The sequence below is a fragment of the Talpa occidentalis genome, unplaced genomic scaffold (assembly GCF_014898055.3).
Source record: "Talpa occidentalis isolate TD23 unplaced genomic scaffold, MPIMG_talOcc4v2.1 talOcc4.9, whole genome shotgun sequence".
NCBI lineage: Eukaryota > Metazoa > Chordata > Mammalia > Eulipotyphla > Talpidae > Talpa > Talpa occidentalis.
Genome location: NW_023605305.1, coordinates 33,970,520 through 33,996,114, shown reverse-complemented (window position 1 = coordinate 33,996,114; position 25,595 = coordinate 33,970,520). Strand labels below are relative to the sequence as shown.

Below are 25,595 nucleotides of genomic sequence, written 5' to 3'. Positions count from 1 at the left end.
CTGGATACTGGACCCTGGAGGGCACTTCTGCAGCCCCAGCTCCTGACACAGGGCCTGGCACATGGTGATGTTCCAGCCGGGTTTGTGGATCAATAAAGGAATGAACATTTAATATCTTTAGCCAGAATGTGTACTGTGGCCGAGATCTATGATTGCATGAGCTGCCACACAGTATGATTTTCCCATGCTCTTATTCATGCTGCATTCTTCCATGAAAAAGACTTTCCCTAGTCAGCTATCCACTGCAACCTCCTTTACTGTCCCTGAAGTAATCTAAGCATGTGTGAAGGATGCTGGTCCCACTTATTAGAGGTTCCTTTCAACCCCCCTTGGGTGGAGAATGGGGAAAACCTGTGGCAAGTGCTACTAAGTGTTTTAGCACATGCTGTCACTTGCGCTCCACAGCCCCATGGCACAGATGAGTAAGATCAAGACCCAAAGAAGTTAGACAACTTGTTCAAGGCTCATCTGGCAAGTTAGACACTGACCTGGGATGGTACCATAGCTACCTAGCCCCCAAACTCATAACTTTCTCCACCAGCAAATTCTCTTCCACCCTCAAGTTGCTTTCCTTCGAATACAATGCGACCAGAGCAGATATCAGAATGTGTAAACCTGGTGACACTAGATCCGTCACCTTAGGGTGGAGTGAAGGATCCGTTTACTAATTCGAGGGATGGATGAATTATTCACACCACCATTAACTTGGAGGCCCTTTCAGCCTCACCTCTCTTTCCCCTGCTCCGACTCTCAGATCCTGGCCTCCCTTCAGCTCCACAGACCTGTGGGGGCCCCCGGTGAGGACATGCTGGCAGAGCTAGGGTCCTGCTTGCTGCTGGCAGTGGCTCTGCTGGGCCCAGGCCCCAGGGCCCAAGCTATGAAAGGTAAGAACTCCTGGGGACAGGCAGGAACCCAGAGGAGGGGGTGAGGTGGTCAGGCAGCAGCTGGACTCTCAGGAAATCTCGCTGTGGGAGGCCAGAAAGCGGGAGACCCTTTTAAGGGAGCTGGCTGAGTTGAGGATGTATTTGTTTCGAGTTGGGAGGGGGAATCAATGTTTACCCATTGTCTGCTATGCTGGATGCTTTACATGTATGATTGTGATTGATCTATGTAGCAGACTTTAAGTTGGGTATTAGTCCTCCATTTTACAGATCAGGAAACTGAGGACTCAAAAGATTAAGTAAGTTGTCCAAGGTGGCATGTTTACCAAGGGGAAAGAGAATGACTCAGAAAACTATTGAAAGTGTATTGCTGGAAGGAGTCTTTATTCTCCTCCTGAGAACCTGCTATACTTCCCACCATCAACCAAGTAACATTGAAGTTCCTTATTATGGCATTCAGTGCCCTCTGAGTTTTGTTCCAATCTCTATATAATGTCCAGCCTCGGTTCCTGTGTCCTTTTGATGTCCTGTCCTTTGCAGAGGCTCACATACTCTTTTAGAGATGCTTCACCTTTGGCTTTCACCCCTCTCTGGAAGGTCCTGGAAGGTCCTTTTTCTCTTTTTCTAGCTGAAAACATCTAGCTCATTCATTAAGTTCAGGTGAAGCACCACCTCCTCCAGGAAGCCCTCCATGTCCCTTCATCAGTCTCAGATGCAACAAGAACCTTCTGGTCCTAGGTTGCTTTATGCTGCTCCAACCCAACTCCCCTGCCCCAAACATTGTTTATCTGTTTATAAGCCAGGGAGATAACATTTCACCCATCTCCAAGAGGGGTGGGGCACATGCATCATGGGCTCAACAAACAGTTTTCAGTACTTTGTTTTCCTATAGGCTCAAGTGAGGCTCAGAAGGAAAACAACTTACTGGTCACCTAGTCAGTGGCAGATATGGGCTGAGTACCGTGTTTTCTTACTCCATGCCTGGGTGGTGAAAGGAGCTAGCTGTTCCCATTTTCCAGCCATAGGGGCTTCAGTGGCCTTGGGGTGATCCTGAGGGTCAGGGTGCCTGGTTGACTCCTGGAAGATAAAACCTCTACTTGTGCTGGCATCCAGGGCCTCCTGGGCCACAGGTGTTCTGCTCCAATGCTCTCACAGTTTTTCTTGTCCCTGGTAAAGGGTTGGAGGAAAGGACAGGAACAGGTGCCTGGGCAGAATATCCCTCTGTCCTCCTGCCATAAAGGCATGAATCAGACAGTGTCCCTGCCTTGTTTGGCCCGGGTAGGGGCAGGATAGGGAGCCAATCATGTGGAACCGAGTGTGTGTTTTGCTGTCTTGCACAGCTTTGCAAGGGAGCCACAATGCTAGGGAGCCACACAGCTGGGAGGATGTCATTGTTCCCATTTCACAGATGCATGACTAAGGCTCAGGAAGCTAAATGATGGTGAGTCTGAGCCTTTGTTCATGCCATTTCCTCTCTCCAAATCTTCCCCAACTAACAAACCCTTCTTGTTCCTCCTAGTCAAACTCAAAATTACTTCCTCTGTGAATCTTGTTCCTCCCCTAACTGTGCTGGCCTGTTACACACTGGACCCTTGTGTGGCCCTGCAGAGTGTTGTTACACTTGCCTGACTCCCTCGCCCCTACTCCAAAACCCTGCTGTGAGCGCCCAGAGTGAGGCATATTCTGAGTCAGCATCTGCTCAGAGGATGTGTCTTCTATTACAGGAGCTTAATTAAATGTATTCTTGAGGTTGCTTTGGGTTGCAAGAGACAGAAATCCAGCCTGGAGGAGTTTAAGGAGGAAAAGGAACACATTGGCCCTGTGACCAGGGTGGCAGGAGTGCAGCTTCCATGCTCACTCTATTTCACGTATTCACTCGGAGGCATCTCCAGCCTCCTTAATTTTTTTTCTGAGAAGATGTCACAGGTGGTGGGATGGGAACCTTCTCCCAGCGGCACATGTTCCACTTGGGGTTAAAAGCCATCACAGGGTTCAGCAGTCCTTAGCCTAATCCATCCATTATAAGGTTCCCTACCAACTTAACTTTGGGGCTAGTTTTTAACTATAAAAATGATCAAACAGTAAAAGAGTTTTACAGGGAGTAGTTCCCTAACCTTTCAGTGGAGGCCCTACCGCTCATCCTTTGCCTTTTAATTTGATGATTAGAAAAGATGATGATGATTTTGTCTATTATTTCAGCAAGGGTTGTGAAAGCATGGTTTTAGTGTTGTTATTTTTTTCTGCAGGCTTTTATAGATTACAATTTTTCTTTCTCATCTATTTGGTTATCCCAAAATGCAGTTCCTAACAGGAAAGGCAGAGTAGATGCTTACTACTTTCTCTTTTTATATATTAATTTTCAAAAAAATGAGTTAGCGTCCCACAATCTCTAAATCAAAGAGCTTATTTTTCATTTATTTTGAGTTGCATTATGAACCCATGGATTCTTACCTATTTGATGTGTTTCCATCCACTGCAGTCATTATTCTTTTTTGTTGCTCAAATTCTATCTTCTTTAGCCCATAAGAGCCACTTCAAGCAGGTTCCTGTGTCCTTTGACACAATCCAAGCCAATGTTGATAATTTCTTTGCTTTCTGGCATTGTCAAGATGTCCCACGCATATTTAATATCTTTCTTGTCCTAGCCCAATCATTTCTCTAAGGAGTGCTGTTACATTTTAGCTGGACGTTATAATCCTCAAAGGCCTAGGAGTACTCAATACCACTGGAATATCATGACTTTGAGAGCTTTTCATGAATAGACCAAGGGAATGACTTATTTTATAAATAAAATAAATCTTAAATTCATACTGATATTTTCAATTCAGATGAAGGATTGCAAGGATTCCAGTTAATTATTTTATTTTATATTTGTATCTCTTATACTGAAAATATTAATGTCTATTGACATGAATACACCTGCTTTATTCCAATATATAAAATACTTTTAGGACAACAGTATTTACTAATATTACTAATAATAAGTTTACTGAATTTAATGTTCATGTTGTTCTTGAGATGGATACCCCGCTGGGCATATACAGTCTCATAGTGCATTTCCCAGTCATTTGAACTCACTTTCCCCATGTGAGCATGCCTCCAACTTGACATATAGTTAACTTTATTTGTTTCCGTTTGGGAGACTTAAAAGAATTTTTTTGTTCTCTAAAATGATTATAAAGTCAAAATTATAAAACAAGTCACATCAGAGGAGGTCAAGCATCCCTGCTGGCTTCCTCCCTCTGTTTGCTCCTTCCCCTGACAGAGAATGGTTTTTATTGGTTTCCTTCCATTGTTTTCCTTTTTAAATAGTATGTATAAGAATGTACTTGTAACATTGTCATAGGCTGTGCACATTTTCACTTGGGGAAGGGTGGGGTGTTACTATCACTGATTTTATATTCCCCATTGCACATATCTTGGATTTGGGATGTAGTTCTCTTTTATCTAAAATTACAGGCCATCCTCGACTTTGTAAAATCTCTTTTCCCTGCTTTATTTTTCTCCATAGCACTTATCACTATTTAATATGCTCTATATTTTCCTTATGTTTACTGTCTGTCTTCCCCACCAGAAAGTAAAGTCACGAGGGCAGGGATTTTTGTCTGTTTTGTTTCTTCTATAACCCCTAGCTCTCAAATGACGTTTGGTGAATGGATAAAAGAAAGCTCAACAAGTATTTGAAGAATAAGTAAGTAAAAGAACAAATAAAAGAAAAGAACAAATAAAAGAAAAAATGAATTGATTTAGGGCCAGGGCCTCATGCGCCCCTACTCCATCCCAAAGACCCATCTTTGTAACTGCGCTCACTGCCCAAAACCCCAGCACTGACTCACTCCGAACCATTCTTCCCTCTTGTCCCAGGTGTCAAATGTGGGGGTGTGCTCTCAGCACCTTCTGGAAACTTCTCCAGCCCCAACTTCCCCAGGCTCTACCCCTACAACACGGAGTGCAGTTGGCTGATTGTGGTGGCCGAGGGCTCCTATGTGCTGCTCACCTTCCACGCCTTCGACCTGGAGTACCACGACACCTGCGCCTTCGACTTCCTGGAGATCTACAACGGAGCCTCAGGAGACAAGGGCAACCTGCTGGGGAGGTTCTGCGGCCAGGTGCCCCCGCCACCCTTCACCTCATCCTGGCATGTCATGTCTGTGGTCTTCCACTCAGACAAGCACGTGGCCAGCCGCGGCTTTTCTGCAGGCTACCAGAAAGGCAAGGGGAACTTGGCTGCGGAGGGGGGGGCCAACCTGGAGGTGGGGGTGAGCAGGAACAGGGAGGTGAGACTCGCAGAGTCTTAGCACCTTGGTGTGTAGCTGCTCTGTACCTGGATGGTCGTGCTCTCACCACTTGGCAGGTAAAGTTGGCCCGTCTGTAAATCTTGGTAGCTGTGGGTTCCCACCTTCCTGACAACGGTCCCCGCGTCTCCCTGTTATTCTGAGAGTCCCCAGAGAGTCTCACTGTGCTCAGGAATGAGGCCCCTCGTGCCCTCCTACCCCTGACCTTATCTCAGGCCATGGCACCAGGACATGGATAAGGACACAGTGCTGTCACCGCTACTGACCCCTCTGCAGCAACCCATCACTTCATGGGCACGGGAATCCCCTTTCTGCAGCACCACTCCCACCCCCTCACCCCTGCCCTCAGTCCTTAGGAGTGGAAGTTTCTAGGAGGACTGTGTGGAGCTGGTGTCACACCCCTGCCGAGTTCCTTCACCCTCTTCCCTGCCCTTGACTACTGCAGCCCTTGGTTTGGGCTTTCGAGAGCTGGTATATAATGCCCCAGCTTCCTCACCATTCCCCAGCAGGGCTCAGCCACTGGCTTGACAACACCCTTTCAAGGCTACCTTCCCATCTGTCCCTGTGTCACTCCCTCTATCCCCACCTGGGGCCATATTTATTCTTTGTACTCAAATAATTATCTCAGGGTTGCCTGAGAGAACCTAAATCCTCACAGGTAAGTTAGCTTCTCTGTGCTCCATTTTTTCAGCTGTGAAATGGGACCAACCACTGTGCATTTCTCATAGGACAGTGATAACGGTTTTCAAAACTGGCCTGGAAGGATGGTGAGGGGGTCTTGTGGCATCCTGCAGGGGTGCTGTTTTGGGTGGAGTTTCTAAGGGAGGTGTTGGGAGCCATGGGGAGGGAGAAAGGTGGATTCATGCAGGCTCCCTTGCAGATGTGTGTGGTGGCATGCTGACTGGTCTGTCGGGGGTCCTTGCCAGCCCTGAGTACCCCAACAACTACCCCAACAACGTGGAGTGTCGCTGGGTGATCCGGGCCACAGGCCCCACCGCTGTCAAGCTGGTGTTCGCAGACTTCCAGGTGGAGGGCAATGAGGAGTGCACCTACGACTACGTGGCTGTGCTCGGGGGGCCTGGGCCTGCCCTTGGCCACCACTACTGTGGCAGCACCAAGCCCCCCACCCTTGTGTCTCGGGGCCATGAGCTACAGGTGGTCTTCAAGTCTGACTTTAACATCGGAGGCCGGGGCTTCAAGGCCTACTACTTCTCAGGTAGGAGGGGCTGAGGCTGTACCTCTGTCAGTGCCCTGTGCATGCTGGGTTCTGCCTCCTTGTGACGCTTTTGGGGGCCATGCTTTACTGCCCCTGGCCTTACACTTCTTGATCTTTCCACCTGGCATGTTCTAGCACACCTTTCCTGCCTGTTCAACCAAAGCATAAGCATGCCACCTTCTCTATGAAGGCTTCCCGATTCTCTCAGAATTAATCCCTTCCTTCAACTCTGGATAGATGTTTTTTGCCCAACAATGATCTAAAACATATCCATTCTGTATGAAGTTTGTATGTTGATCTCACCTGTATGACTGGATTCCTCTGGGTTTATCTTTGCTCCTGCTACATTGTAGATATTCAATTAAAGTTTGTGCAAATGAATGAATGAAATTTGGGGGAGTTTACTCTCTAGTGAAGGAAATGGAGAAAGAAACAGACAATGACAACCCATTGTGATCTGTGCTAACATTAAAAATCATGGATAACTTCCTAGAGGAGGAGGGAATTGAGCAATGCTTTGAAGGAGTTAGCCAAAGGCAGAGGAAGTGAAGGGTTTTCTATGTAGAGATCAGTATGTGTATAGAATACACGGTGTATGTGTACAGTATGGAGTACACGGTGTATGGGTACAGTATGTGTATGGAGTACACGGCATGGAGTACGTGGTGAGTTTAGTGCTTGTACTACTAGATGCTTGGTGAGCCTAGGGCTGGCTGAGGGACACTGAAAAAGGTGTAAGTTCAGGGCCCAGACCACTTTGTCAAGTGCTAGTTTGGACTCAACTTTGAGGACAGGTATTGGATAATGTTACTGAATTGTTAATAGCACCAATACACATGAAGGAAATTACCAACTGGAATAAGAGTTCCCACTCCAGCTAGTCTCAATTTAAAGTTTTTAGGGCCCATTCTCTGGTGTGCTGATCATGATGCCCACAACCTGCCAGGGTGCTTTTATTATTTTTTTAAAGATTTATTTATTTATTTATTTATGCATACAAGAACTGGGGTACAGAGGTATGGGGGGTGAAATACTTTGCTGAGGCAGCAGTGGGTGAGACAGAAGAGGTCTGCTGTGCCATGTAGGTATCTCCCTGGCCGGCCAGGGATCTAACTCGTGCTACAGTGGCTGCGCATAGCTTCACAGTGCTGTGCTTAACCCCTAGAGCCACCAGGGAGGCCCGAGGGTGGTTTTAGAACCCCTTCTTACCCTGCCCCTTCTGCTCCCACCCCTCCCCCCATCCAGGAGAATGCCAGGAGGTATACACAACTACGCGGGGCAACTTCTCCAGCCCGCAGTACCCCAGCCCCTATCCCAACAACATCCGGTGCCACTGGACCATCCACCTGCCTCCCGGCTACCGGGTCAAGGTGTTCTTCCTAGACCTGGAACTGGAGGAGCCCAACAGCCTGACCAGGACCTGTGACTTCGACCACCTGGAGGCCTTTGATGGGGCCAGTGAAGAGGCGCCCCTGCTGGGGAGTTGGTGTGGCCACCACCTACCGCCACCCTTCACCTCGAGCCAAAACCTGCTTCTGCTCCTGCTGCACACGGACCGCAGCACCACCCACAGGGGCTTCTCTGTGGCCTACATCGGAGGTCAGCTGGGGCTGCGGGTGGGTGGTGGGCACAGGTGAGGCAGGGCCCCAGGCCTGTAGCTTCCTTTCTACATTCCACAGCTCATCCTCATTCCGGTGAATGGTCTTCTCTGAGCACTTTTTGGGTGTCACACCACTGCTGAATCCTGCTCTATGACCTTTGAGACCATACCTGCACAACCCTCACTTATTTCCACTGCTGCAGGGCTGTTTTTCCAGCTCCCAACTCCACAATTTCTCGTTACTCCCCATTTGGCTCCTTTTCTTGTTCCTACTACGATTGATCCTCTGTGTCTAGGGGTAATATGCAAAATACAATGATGTTGTTTATGGTAAATAATTGGTATCACCACAGAGATGCTAACCAGTCTTGCTTATATCCGTCAGAAATCCTGACTGACAGTGGCTAGAACAGGTGGAATGTTTTCCTCATGTAAAAAGAAGCCTGGAGGGAAGCACTGCCAGTTGGTTCAGGAATTCCACACTGTCCCAGCTGCCATTTCTGGGATCCTCCACCCTGTGGAGGATGCCATTTCTGGGATCCTCATGGTCTCATGGGCACGAGATGGCTGCCACAACTCCAGACATCATGTCCTTGTTCAGGACTGGAAAGGGCTAGTGGAGGTGCCAGCCACAAACATCCCTTTCTTAGGAAAGCAAAAGCATTTTCAGAATCTTGAGACCAAGAGGATGTCTTGGTCTCGTTGGCCTGTATGTGGTCACGCCTAGCTGCAGAGAAGGCCGGGAAGCTGGTTTCAGCTTTCCCATCCTCACTGATGCCAGTTATAGCTGTCAATCATCAGAATCCATTCTCTCCACTCCTCTCACCATCCTTCCCTGGGGCTGGACCCAGAAATGCCTGTGCTCGGGACCCATTTTGCCCTCAGCCTGACCAGGCTACAGTTCCTTACATGTATGTGTAGAAATGATGGTGCAGTGAGAGGAAAAGGGTGACTGCAGTCACTTGGAAAGCTGGTGGTGCAGCCAAGACCAGCATGCACTCCTTGGCCTTCTTCTGTGGCTGGATAGGGCAGGGGTGGGGGTGGCAGGGCTGAGCTCCGACAGACAGGGCCACATCCAAAGGCTGCCATTCACTAACCATTCAAGTGGACTCATCTGAACAGTGGGTTGATGCCAGGCAGCTTTAGGATGAAATAAGGCAACACAGGCCATAGCGCCTGGCTCTGGGGATGTCCTTGCCGAGGGTGAATTTCTTACCCCCCTGCGTCTCAAGCCTGTTCTACATCTAAAATGTCTTTCCTTTTTCCTCACCTCAAATGCAAGAGAAGATTGGGGTCCCAGTTATGGGGAGGGAAATTAAAGAGCTGCAGCAAGCTGGCAGCAGTGAAATGACCCAGGTGGACAATCCTGGGCTCACTGGTGCATCTAAGCACTAGGGAAGGAGATCTGTCATCTGTTGGAGCTCCCCCTTCTCCGAGTGTTCTTGGAGAGCCAGGTGCCATCGGGCTTGGTCCAGTTGGCCAGTTGCTTTCTCTATGTGGGTCCAGCTTTTCCATCTATAAAACGAGGACATTGGTTGACGGATCTTTTAAGTTCCATTTGGCTCTGAGAGTCTTATTTCTGGGCCTGGGTCCTCTCCCAGCTGTGTGCTCTTGGGCAAGCCCCTTCTCCCCAGGAACTCAGGTTGGGGCAGCTTTAATCCTGGCTCCTATTACAGGGGCTTCAGTGCACCCACCCCACCCCACCCCGCAGCCCTCCCTGGATCCCTGTGGGAGCCTAGGGTCAGACAGGGGCACTCCTGCTAGCTGAGGCTCCAGATGTGGCCCAGGCTGCAGGAGGCCTCCCAGAGGGAGGACAGCCCTCGGCATCAATCAGGGGTGACACACAGTTCAGCGCCACCGAGATCATCGTGGGAGACGGCAGGCCCATAAATCCCTGACTGCCCAGACACCAGAGGCTGAAATATGTCTGAGGCATTTCCCGGAGAGGGGTGAGAGCTCCAGGCCTCTGCCTGCCAGTTCCTTCCTTTCCCCTCAGCAGCCACCCCTCCTTTCCCCCTGCCCCAGAAAGCACTGCCCCCTTACATGCACACACACATACACAATCACACATACACGCACACATGCACACGCACACACACATACACACACTCACGTAAACCCAGGGTCCACCAGATAGGGTGGAAACAACTTGAACTTTGGAATCCTGTAGATTCAAGGGTTAAAATCCTGACTCATCCACTACAAACAACTTCCCCTGTCAGAACTTTGGTTTCTCAAACTGTAAAGTGGGGTTGGTTACCTCCACTCATGGGGTCATCATGAGAGTGAGGCTGCCTTTGCCTCCCTTTGCAATTTAACTCCACCCTCACCCCTCCCAACACTCTGCTCTTCCCCTCTTTCTCCTCTGTTTCATTCTCCTTCAGACCATTCTGACACTAGTGTGTTTTACATATTTATTGGCCCCTCACTCAACCAGAATGTAAGCTCCCGGAATACAGGAACTCACTTGCTACATGATTGAATGAATGCAGGCACATGGCAAAGCAATCAGCGGAGAGCAGCTTTTATTATGATAAAATAATCATTCATTCAGCATTCCCTATGCCTGCCAAGCTTTGTGCTGGGCTCAAAGGACACCGAGAAGCAGGCCTGGTGCCTGCCGCGGAGATCCCAAAGTCTGGAGGAGTTAAGCGGAATAACGCTTGTAAACTATCCCCGTGGGGCTATGTAAGAGCCAGTCCCCTTCTGGATCTTGGCTTTCCTATTCTCCAGTCTTTGGGTGGAGACCTGGGGAGGGGAGGGGAGAGGTCAGACGGCCTGTCCCCAAGGCCTCCAGCTCCTCCCTACTGTCCCCAGTGGTACCCATGAATGTGAGCTGCTCCCGCACGGATTTCCAGATTCTGATCTCTGCGCAGGCGCTGGCCCCCCTGGATCGGACCAAGGTCTACCTGGGCAGCCGGAGCTGTGCGGCCCAGGAAGTAGGCAGCAACTTCCGGATCCAGGCCCACTTTGACACCTGTGGCACTGAGTCTCAGGTAGGGGCTGGGGGGAGGAGGATGGGCATGAGGGAGGACTTGCTAAAAGGCACCTGCCATGCCTGAGAATTCAGCTTCTCTTCCTGCCTCTGTGGCCACATGAGCCTGGATGTGGAGCTCAGCCCCCTTGGCTTTACCTCATGGAACTTGCTCAACACAACTAACAACTCAAATCAGGGGACTCTCTGCACAACCCTGTGATGATCAAAAGCTCCTATTGGGGATTCCTTCCTGCTGTTCCTCCTGTCCTCCCTGGAGCTCAGGGGCACCTCATCTTCACACCCTGTGTGACCTTTCCTGCTCACATCTCTTACTCTCCAAAACCCCCTACAACTGCCCCACCTCATTTTATGTGATTTTTCCTCCATCTTTATTATGTAAGAGTCCCTTGAGCCTACTGGGTCCCCTTCATTCTCAGGTCTTATCTGTTTTTGTTCAGTGTTCCTATTAAGTATCACAAGTCACAGGACACCAGGTGTCCTCAGAGGGTTTGGTGGCAGACAGACTATCCACAAACTCCAGATTTGTGACTCCCCTTCATAGCCTTCCCTGAGGGGGTGTCCCGTGGTTCCACTACTGCTCACACCCATGTGCTGTGTTAGACAGTGTCGAGTTATAGAAGGTGCATCACGGAAGTGCCTCACACTGGACATGGCAGGCAGGCAGCATGAGGAGGGCGATGGCTGCTGCCATCTTGGGGTGGGTGGGGGGAGTATCCTGCGCCACTGCAACCCCTCTTCCAGCTTGCTCCAGACTGCCCACTACAACACTGCCCCTCGGTCGCTGCTCCAAACACCCCACCTTCTCAGGGGAGTGTGACTCCTGTTCCCACACCTGTCAGGTGGGGAGGGTGACAGTGGGTGGGCCACCCCCATCTTGCTCCTCAGTGGTTCTCCCAACTCTTGAGTGGGTGATTGGGGTGACAAGCAACTCAGCAGTGGAGACACATAATTGGAGAAAAAATTCTAGAAGGATTGTCGTATAATACCCCACACCAGGTAGATCTAACTGGGAGGCAGTAGCCTTGGCTTCTGGGCCTAGTCCTGGGCAGCTACTGCTCTTGCTCAGCCTCAGTATTCACATCTGTAATTGCCAAAGAACAGAGATAAAACTAGGTGCCCTTTTGGTTCTATGTTCTTCGGTTTGATTGAGGCAGGAAGGCCAAAACACAGTTAAGAATTGGCTAGATCTGGGTAGAATATGTTCTCTGTCACCTGTTTGCTATGTGACTTCAGACGAGGGATTTAACTTTGGCACCTCAGTTTCCTCATCTGTAAAATGGAGATATAATGGTACTGATAAGAAGGTTGTTGTGAGAATTAAAATACAGAGCCCAGAACATACAAATGTCTCTATTATAATCATCACTGCCTTTCATAGACCCCACAGCAAACATTGGTCCATTGAATCTGATCTCGCCCTCCCAACAGCTCGCCCTCCTAGTGCCCACCCTTTCTCAGATGGGAACACTCAAAGGAGTCAGTGGCCAAGCTGGGACTAGACCCCAGGTTCCAGGGACTCTGTCTCCTTGTGGGGACACCGAGCCCCTACACTCTAGGGGAACAGGGGTAACCCGGCCCCTGCAGGTGTGAGCAAGTGCCTGTGACCCCACAGAGAAGAAACAACACAGCAGTGATCGTCAGCGTGCTGTACATCGACTTCTCGGCCGGCGGGCAGGAGGACGTCCATGAGTACGAGGTCCTCTGCGAGCCACGGCGCAAGGAGGCTTCTGTCCACCTGCTGTCCGGCTCCCACTGGCTTGGGCCCTATGACGCTACAGCTGAGCACCTCCAAGAGGCACCTCCCAGGGCTAAGGCAGAGGCTCCAGAGGGCCCAGTGGCCGTGGTGGCCCAGGACACCAGTGACATCGTCTTCCTGGGCCTCTGCATCCTGGCAGGAGTCCTCATGGTCATCGCCATCGTAGTGCTGATGCTGCTGTGAGCAGGCAGGGTGGGGCCCGATAGCTGGTATCCCTGGGAGGCAATTTGGGGATGCCCCCAAGGGGTGGGCCTTGCTGACTTGTTGGTGATGATGGGCAAGTCACCATTTCTCTTGGAGCCTCTGTTTCCTGGGACTGTGACTCTGCCCTGCTTATCTCCCTGATTGGGGTGGGAGCAGAGCGTGAGTGGTGAAGAGCTCGTGATGGACAGAGGCTGTGCTGTGCACATAACCACCATTGTTGCTAATATTAAAGATGTACTACCATAGAAAAGAACTCTCCTGCATGTGTGACTTGTCAGTGTAGATAGTTGTGGTCACTGGTGTCAGAGTTGATGAAACGAACTCATTCTGTAACTTCAACAGGGGCTTTACCACAAATAAGGGGACCTCTCGTTTTTCCAGCTCATCCTCAGCGTCATTAGCAAGAAGTTCAGTATCCACTCAGGGATTTCCTTCCCCTGAATTGACCCAGGTATCCTGAAGGTTTTATTTAAGCAGATCAGTCCTGCCTCCAAACTCCAGGGACAGAGAACAAGGCCGCTGAACACGCACTTAGTGCTGTGGTTCCATCCCTGGCCACATGGTGTCGCTGTTGAAGTCCGCCTGGGTGCATCCTGGTGGCTGCCTGTCCCTTGCGGATCAGATCCCTGTATATGCTCAGGCATTTGCACACTGTGCTCAGTTGTGAGCTGAACACTGAGGACTGGTGTCTCTTTCACCTTGAAGATGTGAACCTTGACTGAAAAACTGACTAAAGACCCGTGTCTCTGTCCTTACCCCAGTGTTGAGCATAGACCACCAGATGAGTTCTTTTTGGAGCTCTCTGGACCTTCTCCTGCCATTGCACTTCGCTTAAGAGCTTCTCCAGCCTGATGGGAAGTACTCCAGTCCATTATGTTTTTCTAGTTCACATGACAGAGAGTGGGGACTGGTTCTCAGTGTTTCCCTGGGAGAAGACCTCTGGCATCCTCATGCAAATTGGTCCAGCCCTTCCCAGAGCTCTACACACCAGGAAGTGGAGCAATCTGGCTAATGAAAAATAAACAAAAATCACATTTATACTACACCACTTTCCCCTGCCCACCTTAATATTTGCATAATGAATCTCTGAGTCCTTCCACAATAGCAGAAGTCTCCAACTTGACCTCGCTGAGCACTGGCATCACTGAAACAAATTGCAGCCCAATTACAGCCCCTGCAAAGACCTGGGGCACATCCACTGGTCTCCCAGCTGTGTGCTTTCTGCTGTGACAGGCTCCTGGCATGCGGCAGGGACAGGTCAAAGGAGGGTCCTGTGTGCGGGACGCTCACTTGGGTGAAGACATGGGGGAAGGTTGGTAATTTGCAAAGAAAGCTAGAGAGAAAAGGGTCAACAAAGAAAGAAAAGAATGAAGCAAGACAAAAAGCGCCTGGGCATTGGGACGTTAGGTTTACGCCCAAGTTCTTTTTATTGTGTGACTTTGGGCAAGTCCCTTTGAGCCTCGATGCCAGAGGTCTTCTCCCACCTGCAAAATGGAACCACAGTTCCTAGCTTGCTGTGCAGGTGAATTGGCATGAGGAATTAGGGAGTCTGTCAGGGTTACGTGCCAGCAGCAGGGTCTTGAGAGCCACTTGGCATGTTAGACAGAGGCCCCTTTCTTTCTTGCCCACCTACCTTCTCACACTCAGACTCCTCCAGCCTCTGAGCCAGGCTACCTTCACCAGCCCGGGTCGTGAGCACGTTACAAATTTGTCAGGGCTCAGTTTCCCTCTCTGAGGAGCACTGGACCCACACCAGATCTTCTCTGAGGGTGCTGCAGGAGTTTTGCTGTCCAAGACACATGGGTGGGCCTGAGGATTTTGCTGGTGGAAATTGGGGTGGGTGGACCAAGCTGGCTTCATCCTTGTCTGTTCATAACAGGGTGGGAGGAGACAGCATCCTGGTCTGTGCCAGGCCTAACCCCCAAGCTGAGTGAGTGTGTGATGGTGTATGTGCACCTGCATGTGTGTGGGAAAACGGGGGCCTTAGTCTCAACTCTCAGCAACTGATCTTCAGGGGCCGCTGCTCAGATGCCCAGGCTCCAGCTCTGGAGCCAGACCACCTAAGGCCAAACAAGGCCTCCACTACTTGCTGGCTACATGACACTGGGCAAGTGACTCATCTCCTTGAGTTCCACCTTATTTACCTGTGAAGCAGGGATGATAACACCCATCAAACCAGCTCAGTGTGAAGGTTAAAGGAGATAATGTGTGACAGTGCCCGGCACACAGGAAGGATTTGGTAAAACTCAGTGGTTGCCACTGACCTGAGTCCACACAAAAGCTCTGGCCTAGAAACCCAAGTTCTAGGTTCAGTTTTCCAGTGATTTCCTGTGTGACCTCAGGGAAGCCCATTCCCTTTTCTAGCCCCCGTTTTCTATTTTCAAGATGTGACAAGCATGCTCTCACTCCAACACTGTCACTGTCACAGCTACCACCTCCTAGGCACTGACTACGTGGCAACTCTTTCCTCTTGCTTCAGCTATCTTGTGAGGCAGACATAATTGCCCCCATTTTACAGATGAAGAAACTGAGGTTTGGCCGGGAATGGCTATGCCTACCATCACCTGCCTGTGGGATGTGGAAGTGAAGCTAGGAGAAGACAGGTCTTTTCCAAGCGGGGGAGCAATGCAGTGACCTGGGGCCCTTTGGGACCCCAGACCCGTGTTCTCAAACACAAGGGGTGTGTCTGGTTGGGAAAGAACTGGAATGGCTGAGAAGAGAGTGTGGTTTTATCCTCACAGACGTGCCCAAATACTGCCATTCCCAACCCTCCGGGCAGACAGCACATTGATTATCCTGCGTGAGCCGCAGGAAATGACAGTCTTTATGACAGCACAGTGTCTATTAGAAATGAAAGGGCTGAAATGATACCCATTAGCCAACACGCCCTGGCCCTGGAAGAGCGTCAGGGCATGGCAGGCTTGGTTCCACTTTCCTCCTCACCTGCCAATTTCCCCTTTGCAGGGCGTGGGGGGAGGGAAGGGCTCTGGGACAGCCAGGCTTGAACCAGCCTCCTCTGTGTGGCTGTGTGGCCTTGGGATGGGCCTCCACCTGGCTGGGAGCTTTAGGTCCCCCTGCCTTCCATCCCTGTTAGGCCAGTGTTACTGATGAGCAAGGCCTTGGCACATAGACATGCTGGCTCTGGAAAACACCTTTGGGCTGTGAGTCAGGCAGATCTGGGTTCATTTCCAATTCTTTCTCTGACTCTGTGACCTTGGGCAGATTGCTTAACCTCTCTGAGCCTCAGGTCCCTCATGTGTAGAATGGCGGTAGAAGACTGAGGGATCACGAGGAAGGCACCCTTGCGTGTCTCCACCTGATGGACTCGGGAAGTGGCTGGCCAGCGGGCCCTGCCCAGGACCCCCTGTGGGGTCTGCAAATCTCAGAGTCAGAAGGGGCCTTACAAGAAAGCAAGTCCCCACTCTAGCACCTTGGAGTCTCCCCTGCCCTCCATCTGCCCTAGCCTCCCTGCTGTTCAGTGGGCCAAGATGGCTCCTGCTGCAGCCTTCCTAGCTCCTGGTCCTGGGTAGGGAATGTCCTTGCCGCAGAGCATCGCCTGACCCCACTCCTTCATATCCTTCATGTCCACTGGCCCCTGACCATGCAGCTACAACCCTACCTCTACTCCTGTTGCTGGGTACCCTTACCTTGCTCTATTCCTGGACTATACCACCATCTGCAACAGCGCGTGTGATTGCTTTCACTTGTTTGTGCCTGATTCCCCTCAGCGGTGCCAGCTCCGAGAGCTTCATCGGGTCTGGCCTGCCAGAGCCTGGTCACGCAGCCTCTGTGAGTATTTGTGTTGAATGAGTGAACACACTAGTGAATGAATGGATGAGTCCGACCCGGTGCCATCCATTCGACCCCACGGGTGGGACTGGGTGGTGCTTCAGGGCAATCCGAGTGGAGGACATTCCCCAAGTGTCCTCTCTGTGTCTCCCTCTGCACTGAGACACTGGCTCCCGTGCGGCCCTCCACCCAGTCTCCGGGCACAGCGGCTCTAAGGCACGCAGGGCTGCATGGGACTGTATGGGCAGGCCCTAGAGCTTGTCCACCGCAATGGGGAGTCCGGAGAGAGTTGAATAACACAGCTATTCACAGAGGTGTGGGCGGGGTAGGAGGGTGTGCACATGGGGGTGCAGAACCAGGTGAGTCGGTGGACATTCTGACCGCCCTGGGGCCTGGAGGGTGAGGAAAGGACTCATTTCCTGGAGGGACACAGGCAGGCTGGGGACCAGGTGGAGAGCCTGACCTCACGCTCCAGGTTCCTGGGGGCTCCTCATTGGCTGAACTCAGGGCCCGGGCAGCCAGCCTGGGTCAGCCTCTCTGGGCACAGTACCGGATGCAAAGGAGTCTGCAGGGGCAAATGGAGACTAGACCAGAAATAAAGCTTTTCCCCAACAAAGACTTTTGGGAACGAGACGGGGTTAAGAGTTCTGGCGCATGCGTGAGTTCTGGAGGTGCCCAGAAGGATGCCAGGAAGTCTGTTGGGCAGAGGAGGAGGAATGGCATCCCAGGCGAGGGGAACAGCATGTACTGCTGAAGCAAGGCATAAAAGCGCATGTTGAGACTGTGTATGGTGGGGGTGCTGGGCGAAGAAGCTGGGAAGGTGGCATGTGGGTTATTATTTTGGACACCTGGATGGCACCAGCTGATTCTCTCAGAACGACGATGGCAGTGACCCTGCGTCCCTGGCTTCAGAATGAAGGCGCCACTGGACTAGAGGGCCAAGTGGACCTTTTGTCACAGGTGTCTTTTCCTGGGATACAGTCCACCACGCAGGAAGCTTCCTGACCTGTGGGCACCATACTCTTTGGGCGTAAAGCAACTTGGCACAGTGAGGTGAGCCTGGCTTTGTGTCTGTCTGTGCCATCTCCTGACTGAGCAACTGTAGGGTAAGGTAAAAAATCAGGCTTTTCTGCCCTCCCGCCATCAGGATAGATGAGGGAACCCTGTGATCCTGAATGCATGCCTGATGGCGGGCACCTGAAGTGGGTACACCTGCGCTAAGACTGCTTTTAAGGGCGGTGTCACAGGGACGCCAGAAGCCGAGAAAGCAGCAGCAGAAGTCGAAAGAAGCCGAGAGAGAAGCAAAGCAGAAGCAGAGAAGGCCGGAGAGCCCAGAGAGAGTGAAGATTTGCTGGGGGTTGGGAGGCTGGCAGTCCTCCCAACCCCCCAGGACTGCCATATGCCTGGTGAACCCCAATAAAAGACCTGCAAAACCACTGAGGACTCTGACTCCTTTACCCGGCCTGCATGGGATCAGAAAACCTGCACTGTCGTCCATTCCTGATTTTACAGCAACCTTAGGTTATTAGTCCACTAATTCTCCAGGTCTCCTTTGAGAGGCCCCTCCCCAGAACCCATGCGAACCAGACCCCAGGTCAGGGTGCTGGGTGTCCAGAGAGAAATGCGGCACAGATGGTGTCAGGGGCTGGCCTTGGGAGTGGGGTTCCCATCTTGGCCCTGCACTAGCTTTCCAAGACTCCAAATCTCAGTTTCTTCATCTGTAAATTGGGAATCATAGCAAGAACACTTCTGGAAATTTACCTTATGTGAGCTTTTCCCTAGATGTTTTGGTATTTATTTTCTCATTTAATTCTCTAAACAGTAACTTGTTTCCTTGAAGAAAGAGGCAGGATTCAAACCCAGGTGGAACGTGGACCTTAACTACTGCAGCAGAGTATGAGAGATCAGTGAGAAAAACAGGTGACTGCCATAACTCACAATTGTAGCTCTAACAAAACACGTTAGGTCTTAACATTAAGTACTTTGTGCCCAGTGTTCTAAGAAGCTGAGCACTTTGTATAAATTAGTTCCTTTGATACTTGCAATAACTCTATAAGGGGGCTGGGGCGGGGAGGGGGCTACTGATAGGAGTCCCATTTCATAGATGAGGAAACTAAGGCTCTGGGAAATCAGGTAATTTGCTTGAGGTCAGCTAATAATAAGTCCCATCTGGTGAAGCTAATACTGAGAACCAGGAATTTTTCTAGATGCTTCAGAGGTATTAACTTGTTCAGGCCTCACAAGAGTGGAGTTTAGGTACAGAGAAGGTACCTCACCCGTGGCCACATTGCTAGTTAGCGGTGCAGCCTAGGCCTCAGGATTTGGAGGCCCCGCTGCTAACCAGCAGGTCTATTACTCCTTGGCCCAGTGCCCAGTGCAAAGCACGAGCTTGGCAAGTGTTAACCAGACCCAGTCCCTAGTATGAGGCTGGGACATGGGTTCTGGCCTTCTGAGGCCCCAGAGAGGCCCTGACAAACTGCTGCCCCATCACAGGTGCCTCCCTGACACCCATGGCCTCCCTGGCTCACCTGTTCTGCCCATGCTAGTACCAGAACACAGAGTGCCCAAGCCAGGCCCTGCTTCCCTAGACATTGAGCCTCAGGGCATCCCAGGAGCACTGGACAAGTCAATGAGGCTCTGGGCTGGCCGCCCTCCTGAAAAATCAATGGGGCTCACTGCCCTCTGCTGGCTTTCTCCAAGCCCGCCCAGGCACCAGGAGCAGCAGGCACCTTTGGGAGGCTGCTCCCACTATCCAGTGAGCTGGCCCCACCTGGACCTGGACCCACACTGCCCCAGGCATTCTTGGCTGCAGCTCTGGGAGGGCTGCTTTGCAAAGAACCCTGGAGCCCATCATTCTTGAAATCTCTGGCAGAAATAGATTAGCAACAGCTCCCGCTCACTGGGCCCTCATAGTGCACAGGCGTTTCACCCACCCTAATGCTCCCCACTTCAGCCAGGTGAGGGGTTTGCAGAGACCACTGAGTGGTAGAGTGAGGACTTGAGCACAGTTCCTCCTGGGAGTTCTTTCTGTGAAACCCAAAGAATTCTCCTAGATTGTCCCCTGCTTTTTGTACCAAGAGAACCTTCCAAGGGCACCTATTCATACTTCAGCATCTCTGACCCTGAGACAGTGGGTGTTGGCAGTGTGAGCACGGTGGGTAGACCTGCATGGGTCACACAGTAGGTGAGCACCGTGGGCAGGAGAGGCACTGGGCACGGCCCGGAGGCAGGAATAGTGTAGGGTAAGGAAAAATGTCAGGCTTTTCTGCCCTCCCGCCATCAGGATAGATGATGGATCCTTGCGGTCCTGAATGCATGCCTGATGGTGGGCACCTGGAGTAGGGTGTGGGCATAGGTAGATGGGATTCACCTGGGCTAAGACTGGGCTTTTTAAGGGCAGCGTCACGGGGATGCCAGCAGAAGCCGAAAGAGAAGCCGAGAAAGCAACAGCAGAAGCTGAGAGAGAGAGAGAGAGAGAGAAGGCCGGAGAGCCCAGAGTAAAGACTTGCTGGGGGCTGGAAGGCCTGCCAGCCTCCTGGCCCCCCAGTACCCTTGCCTGCTGTGTACCTGGTAAACCCCAATAAAAGCCTGTAAAAAGCCACTGACACTCTGACTCCTCCTTTACCCGGTCTGCTGGATCATAGAAAACCTGCACTGTGGTCTTCCTGCCCCTATAAATAGTAAATGTCAAACAGGTGAAAGGGAGAGAGGAAGGTGGAGAAGGGCATTTCAGGTGGGGTCTGGCTGGAGATAGAGATTTGGGAGCCTCGAGGCAACCCCACATTCATAGCACAGACTGGGGGGAGAGTATGCAGGTGACAAGGTTGCAAAGGCCAGTGGGGACAGGGCCTGGCTGCTGAGACTTCCTACACAGCTGAACTGATGCCTGGGCCATTTGGGGCGACTGTGTTAGCTTAGTCCCCAGGCTTCACGGGGGCTTCATCAATTCTGTGCACTGGTTTTAGACTCACAGTCTGGACAGGCGGTGGTTGGCCTCAGGTTGCCAAAAGAGCCAGAATCACGCCAGGCACCTGACTTCAAGGGACACTCTGTCCCTGCAGTGTAATGTCTCCGTCCTGGGGGGTGAGTTTCTGCCTGATCATCACGGTGGGGGTGATCAGGGCCCCCAACCCCCCGGGATTCCCCTGGCAACTCTGTTGACCAGGCCCCGCCCACATCACCTGATTGAGGGAGTTTCCCTGCCTTTGAACTCAAACACAAACAAACCCCAAAGAGAAACTACCCCACACCTGAGCTCCAGGTAAACGTGGCCCGAACCTGTGGGGTATACACACCTTTTGGCACATCCCCAGGAGAGGGAAGGAAGCTGTTTGAATAAAAACTCCCCTGGACAGGTGCCAGCATTTTACAGTTTGCAAAGTGTTTTCCTCAAACATCGTCCTTTGATCCTCACACCTGTCCTGAGAAGGAGGTGCCCATTTCACAAAGCGGGAAACTGAGGCCTGACAGTGACGTAATGTGCTTAAGGCCACACAGAGAGTTGATGATCGACATAGGGTTAGAGTCAGGTAGCTGCAGGAGGTGGCAGCCACGCCTAGTTAAGTGGCTTGTCTCTGATGAGCATGGGGGTGAGGCCATGAGCCATTTGGGCTGAGTGAGACAGAGGAGGTGGCACAGAGGTGAGTCTTTCAGACAGAATGGAGTAGAGTTTCTAGGCGGAGGAAACAGTGGCGTCTGGAGGTAGCAAAGCAAGTGGACAGTTGGGGACAGGGAATGTTCTAGTGGGGCTGGTGCGCAGGGAGTGTGGGATATTTGGGGTGGCCCTGTCCTTCCCAGTGGTGCTCTTGCCCTTTAACCTGTCTCTCAGCCACCTCTTTCAACATCTGCTGTGCTGTCACTGTCAGTGTTCAGATCTGTCTTCCTGCAGTTTTCCAGAAGTTCTGGGAGGTCAACGACCCTGTCCACTTCCTTTCTGTGTCCTCAGCTTCTAACATGGGCCTGACCTGGATGGAGACGGAATCAATGAGTGAATAAAAATGAATGAATGAACTCCTAGTGGCAGCTACATTACATAAAACAGCAGCTAACACTGCTCTGAACCATGTTACCAGGTGCTGGGCTAACTGCTTTTAGCTGCCATCGTCTCTTTAATCCCTGTGCTATTACTATTACTTAGTTTTTATTATCATTATAATCTCCATTTCATAAATATGGAAACTGAGGCACAGAGAAGTGAAGAAACTCAGCAAGGTCACAAAGTCCACAGTATCTCTAGGTTTTGAACTCAAGCAACCAGGTTCATTTGTGAGATTTCACAACACTCTCTGGAGACACGCCCTCCTGCACACACACATATGAGCGCACACACATACGCAGATATACACAAATGCACAACCATAAATACCCTGGCCACCAGCTGGTGCCTCTGGATGCGCCCTCCTCCCTGACTGACTTGCACCCCGGCACAGGAGTTTGCAGCACCCAATGCTGGGCTGAGGGGTGGGAAGGAGTCAGGTGACCTTTGAGACTCGATCAGCAACCTTTCTCTCCTGGGGTTGCAGTTCCCCATCCTTGGGCACCTCAGCTTGGTCAGGGGTAGAAAATCCTTTCTTTTACTCAGTCTCCCTGCCCACAACCCCTGACACAAGGAAAGTGAAATTCCACATGCCTCAGGGGTACCAGCCCTATGCCAGTCTTCTTATATGCCCCCGGTGGAAAGATTTCTTGGGGTGCCCATGGTCATTCAGCGTCAGAGGTGCGAAGAGGGTTCTGATTTAGGGGTGATGAACCCTAAACCCATGTGTCCCTTATTGCCCAGATCTCTCTCCAGACCTCCTAAGTATCCTTAAGGTCTGATAGAGAGTGATCCAACCTTATGGAGCAGGGGAGGAACCAGAGAGGGCCTGGCCTGGCCAGAGGTCACACAGCCAATGGAAGGGAAACCAGGGCTGCATGGGGGTGGGTCTCAAGAGAACATTTCCAATCAGAGCTAAACTTGAGGTTAAGTGGGGGACCAGTCTGGAGGTTTGGGGAAACACTGCCTGTGCTCTGGCCCTTTTTGCCAGCTCAGTTTCACAATAGAAAGGCACCTTGGAAGGGAGAGGCCCACTGGGTTTTGGGTGTCCAGACCAGGCCTGCGGTTCTGAGCAACAGGGAGAGTTTGCATGTTGCGTGTCCCCATGCTGGTGCCCACACAACCTGCAAGGGGCTCCCTACATGGCCGGGACACAATACAAGGGCTGCATGTCGCTACGTGTGTATGTGTATGTGGGTGTTTTTGCATAAAGGTGTGTGTGTGTAACATTTCCCCCCTTGCACCCTCAAGTGTGCCCGACCCACTTTGATCCTTGAGACCCCATCTCTTTCAGTGCCCCCTGGTGGCAAGGAGGCAGGGAGGGGGTCATGGGGAAGGGAGGCAGGGAGGCAGGGAGGGAAGCTGGACCTCTGCTGTGTGCAGGGCAGGCTGGAACCATCACAAGAACAGCTGACTGCGGAGGAGTTGTGAGAGGCAAGGAGAGGGGTGTCCTCGCGTGTGCACCTGGCACTGTCTCTAGAGAGGCCAGAATGAGGACCCCGCAGGCCCCTCCCAGGTCTGTGAGCATGTTCCTGCAGGGCTTTCAGCCATGAGGGCAATTGAGGGTCTGTGTGAGGAAGGAGATTAAGACTACCAGGGTGCACAGTGGGTGTGTTGGGGGTCTTCTTCCACCAGACCATTCCCAAGCCCCCCAAGTCTCAGGGAGGGATGAGGGAGCAGACACAAGAGGGCTGGTCAGAGGCTCTCCAGGCCCTTCTGCCCACCTGGCACAGACCTGGTCTGGCGTTGGGCACAGCGCCACCTAGTGGGGCTGCATGGAGGGATGCACAGCTTCTCCAGGATGCTGACCTTCTTGGGAAGAGAAGTCCGAGGATGGGGAAGAAAGGCCTGGGGACCTGGAATGCTACACCCCCGTCCCCAACTCCCCAAGCCTGACTGAGCGACCACATCTGGGTTTTCCAGATTCCTAGCAAGAAAAAAAATACATAGTGTTTCCCTGTGTTTTTCTTCTGCATCGCAAACCAGCTCCAAATTTTTCCGGCATCCATCTCAACTCCCTGACTCTTAAACCCTATTTCTGTTGACTGAAAGACAGACACTGAACAAATCCTTAAAATCAAGAGTCAGCAAAAGGTGACCGATGGTTCTGATTTGCCTTGCTTTGCCCAGGATTGGGAGGTGGGGTAGGATTTTCAGCTTTACCATCAGGGAAATCCCCAACAAAGTGAACTATTTAGTCACCCTAGATGAGCGAGTGTGGCAAAGGGGAAACAACCAGTGCAGTGGAGACAATTTCTTTCTTTCCCAGAAACTAGCTTAGTCTGAAGAGTCAGAAGGCCCCATGACTTAGCCCTTGCCGGGGTCTTGCTGGCCACAGACTCCCCAGACAATCTCTTCTGTCCCCTGTGGCACTTGGTAACTCACAATCTGGGTGTCCACCCAGATCTCTCTCCTGGATTCAGTCCCCTCATCTGCTGCTCTGGGTGACATAGACACAGTCACCCTGTAAGTCTCAGGTGGAATCACGTCTCCAAGCCTCTTCTTCCAGCTGTATTCCCATCTCAGCAAGAGCATTACGCCCACCTGGGCTCATCTTTGATCCCTTCCTGCCCTTCATCTCCTACATCTAGTCCTGTCAATTGCATGTGATCAGTCGGCTCCTTTCCTTCTCACCCCTCCTTTCTCTCTCATAGAGGGCCCTGATGGTGCCCTGCCACCACCAGCCTCCCTGCCTCCAACCATTGCCCTGAATTCATTTAGAACACGGCCAGACCACAAAGCCTGTCCCAGCTTAAGGATGAGAGAGAATGTTCTTTTGAACTTGGTTCCAAATCCTGAGAATTCTTATTCTCTTACTCTGCACAAGAGAAACCATGAGGGTCCCATTTGTGTCCCTCAGGGCCTGTGAGCAGATGGGCATGGCCAACTCAGGACTTTCTCTATTCCATCTCCACACTGAAGCTGAGGGGTCTTCCTGTCCTGGCCCTTCGGTGGCTCCCTATTGCTCTCAGGTGAAGTTGGAGCTCCTCAGTCTTACTTCCACAGCCCCACGTGACCAGTTCCTATTGCTCTTGGAGTGACACTTTTAACCTGTCGCTTTCTCTGCTTGTACCCACTATGTAGTTTTTAGTGCACTCTGTAGAGAATGGTGGGGATGTGTGTGTGTGTGTTTGCGTGTGTGTATGTTGGTTGTGATGTTTCGTGTGTTGGTAGGACTTGCAGACCCTCCTCTGCTCCAGCCAGTGCAGTTCTACTTGTATCTGCTTTAAGGATTGGGATTCCTTACATGACTTGGTTTATAAGTCATGTGGCTTTGAAAAGTTTAGGAAGAGGCCTCCCTGGTGGCACAAGGGGTTAAGCACAGCGCTGTGAAGCTCTCTGCAGCCTCTGCAGCACCAGTTCAATCCCTGGCTGGCCAGGGAGCTAGCCACATGAGGCAGCAGACCTCTCCTGTCTCTTCCACTGCTCCCCTTAGCAGTGTATTTCAGTCAGTCTGCCTGTTCTGTTCCCCACTCTGTCTCTGGTGAATCCTCTCACACCCCTGCATCTCTGGCCTGTACCCCAGTTCTTGTATGCATAAATAAATAAATCTTTTTAAAAAGGGAAAAGAAAAGTCTAGGAAGAATATCACTGGTCTCAGATGCTTTGCCTACATATCAGGTCCCCGACTCAGTTTTTACCACGTAAGACCATGGCTTCCTTCTCTGCCTGGAAATGTTGCCCTCTTAAATGCCCTCAGCTGCAAAAAGCATGTGGCACTCAATTGCAGAGACAGGACTGCTCCCTACTCTGAACACCACTTCCTTCATTTCTATCTCCTTCATGTTCCTTTCTGACTCACCTGCCTAGGCTGAGAGCTC

The 25,595-nt window shown here is 51.4% G+C and overlaps 1 protein-coding gene across 1 annotated transcript; it reads left to right on the top strand.

Moving 5' to 3' along the window:
* Positions 1 to 727: 727 nt before the first annotated feature.
* On the top strand, positions 728 to 12,933 carry CDCP2 (CUB domain containing protein 2). The gene is made up of 6 exons (XM_037500608.2): positions 728 to 884; positions 4,746 to 5,093; positions 6,057 to 6,392; positions 7,638 to 7,991; positions 10,810 to 10,988; positions 12,603 to 12,933. The coding sequence occupies exons 1-6, from the start codon at positions 806 to 808 to the stop codon at positions 12,927 to 12,929; spliced, it is 1,623 nt and encodes a 540-aa protein (XP_037356505.1). The 5' UTR covers positions 728 to 805; the 3' UTR covers positions 12,930 to 12,933.
* Positions 12,934 to 25,595: the final 12,662 nt, after the last annotated feature.

What these genes read in the sequence shown, in the direction of transcription:
- CDCP2 (XM_037500608.2), top strand. Translation starts at nt 806, where the DNA reads ATGCTGGCAGAGCTAGGGTCCTGCTTGCTGCTGGCAGTGGCTCTGCTG. An exon ending in CAAGGCCTACTACTTCTCAG is followed by an intron (nt 6,393 to 7,637) that starts GTAGGAGGGGCT and finishes CCCCCCATCCAG; the next exon opens with GAGAATGCCAGGAGGTATAC. An exon ending in CTCTGTGGCCTACATCGGAG is followed by an intron (nt 7,992 to 10,809) that starts GTCAGCTGGGGC and finishes TACTGTCCCCAG; the next exon opens with TGGTACCCATGAATGTGAGC.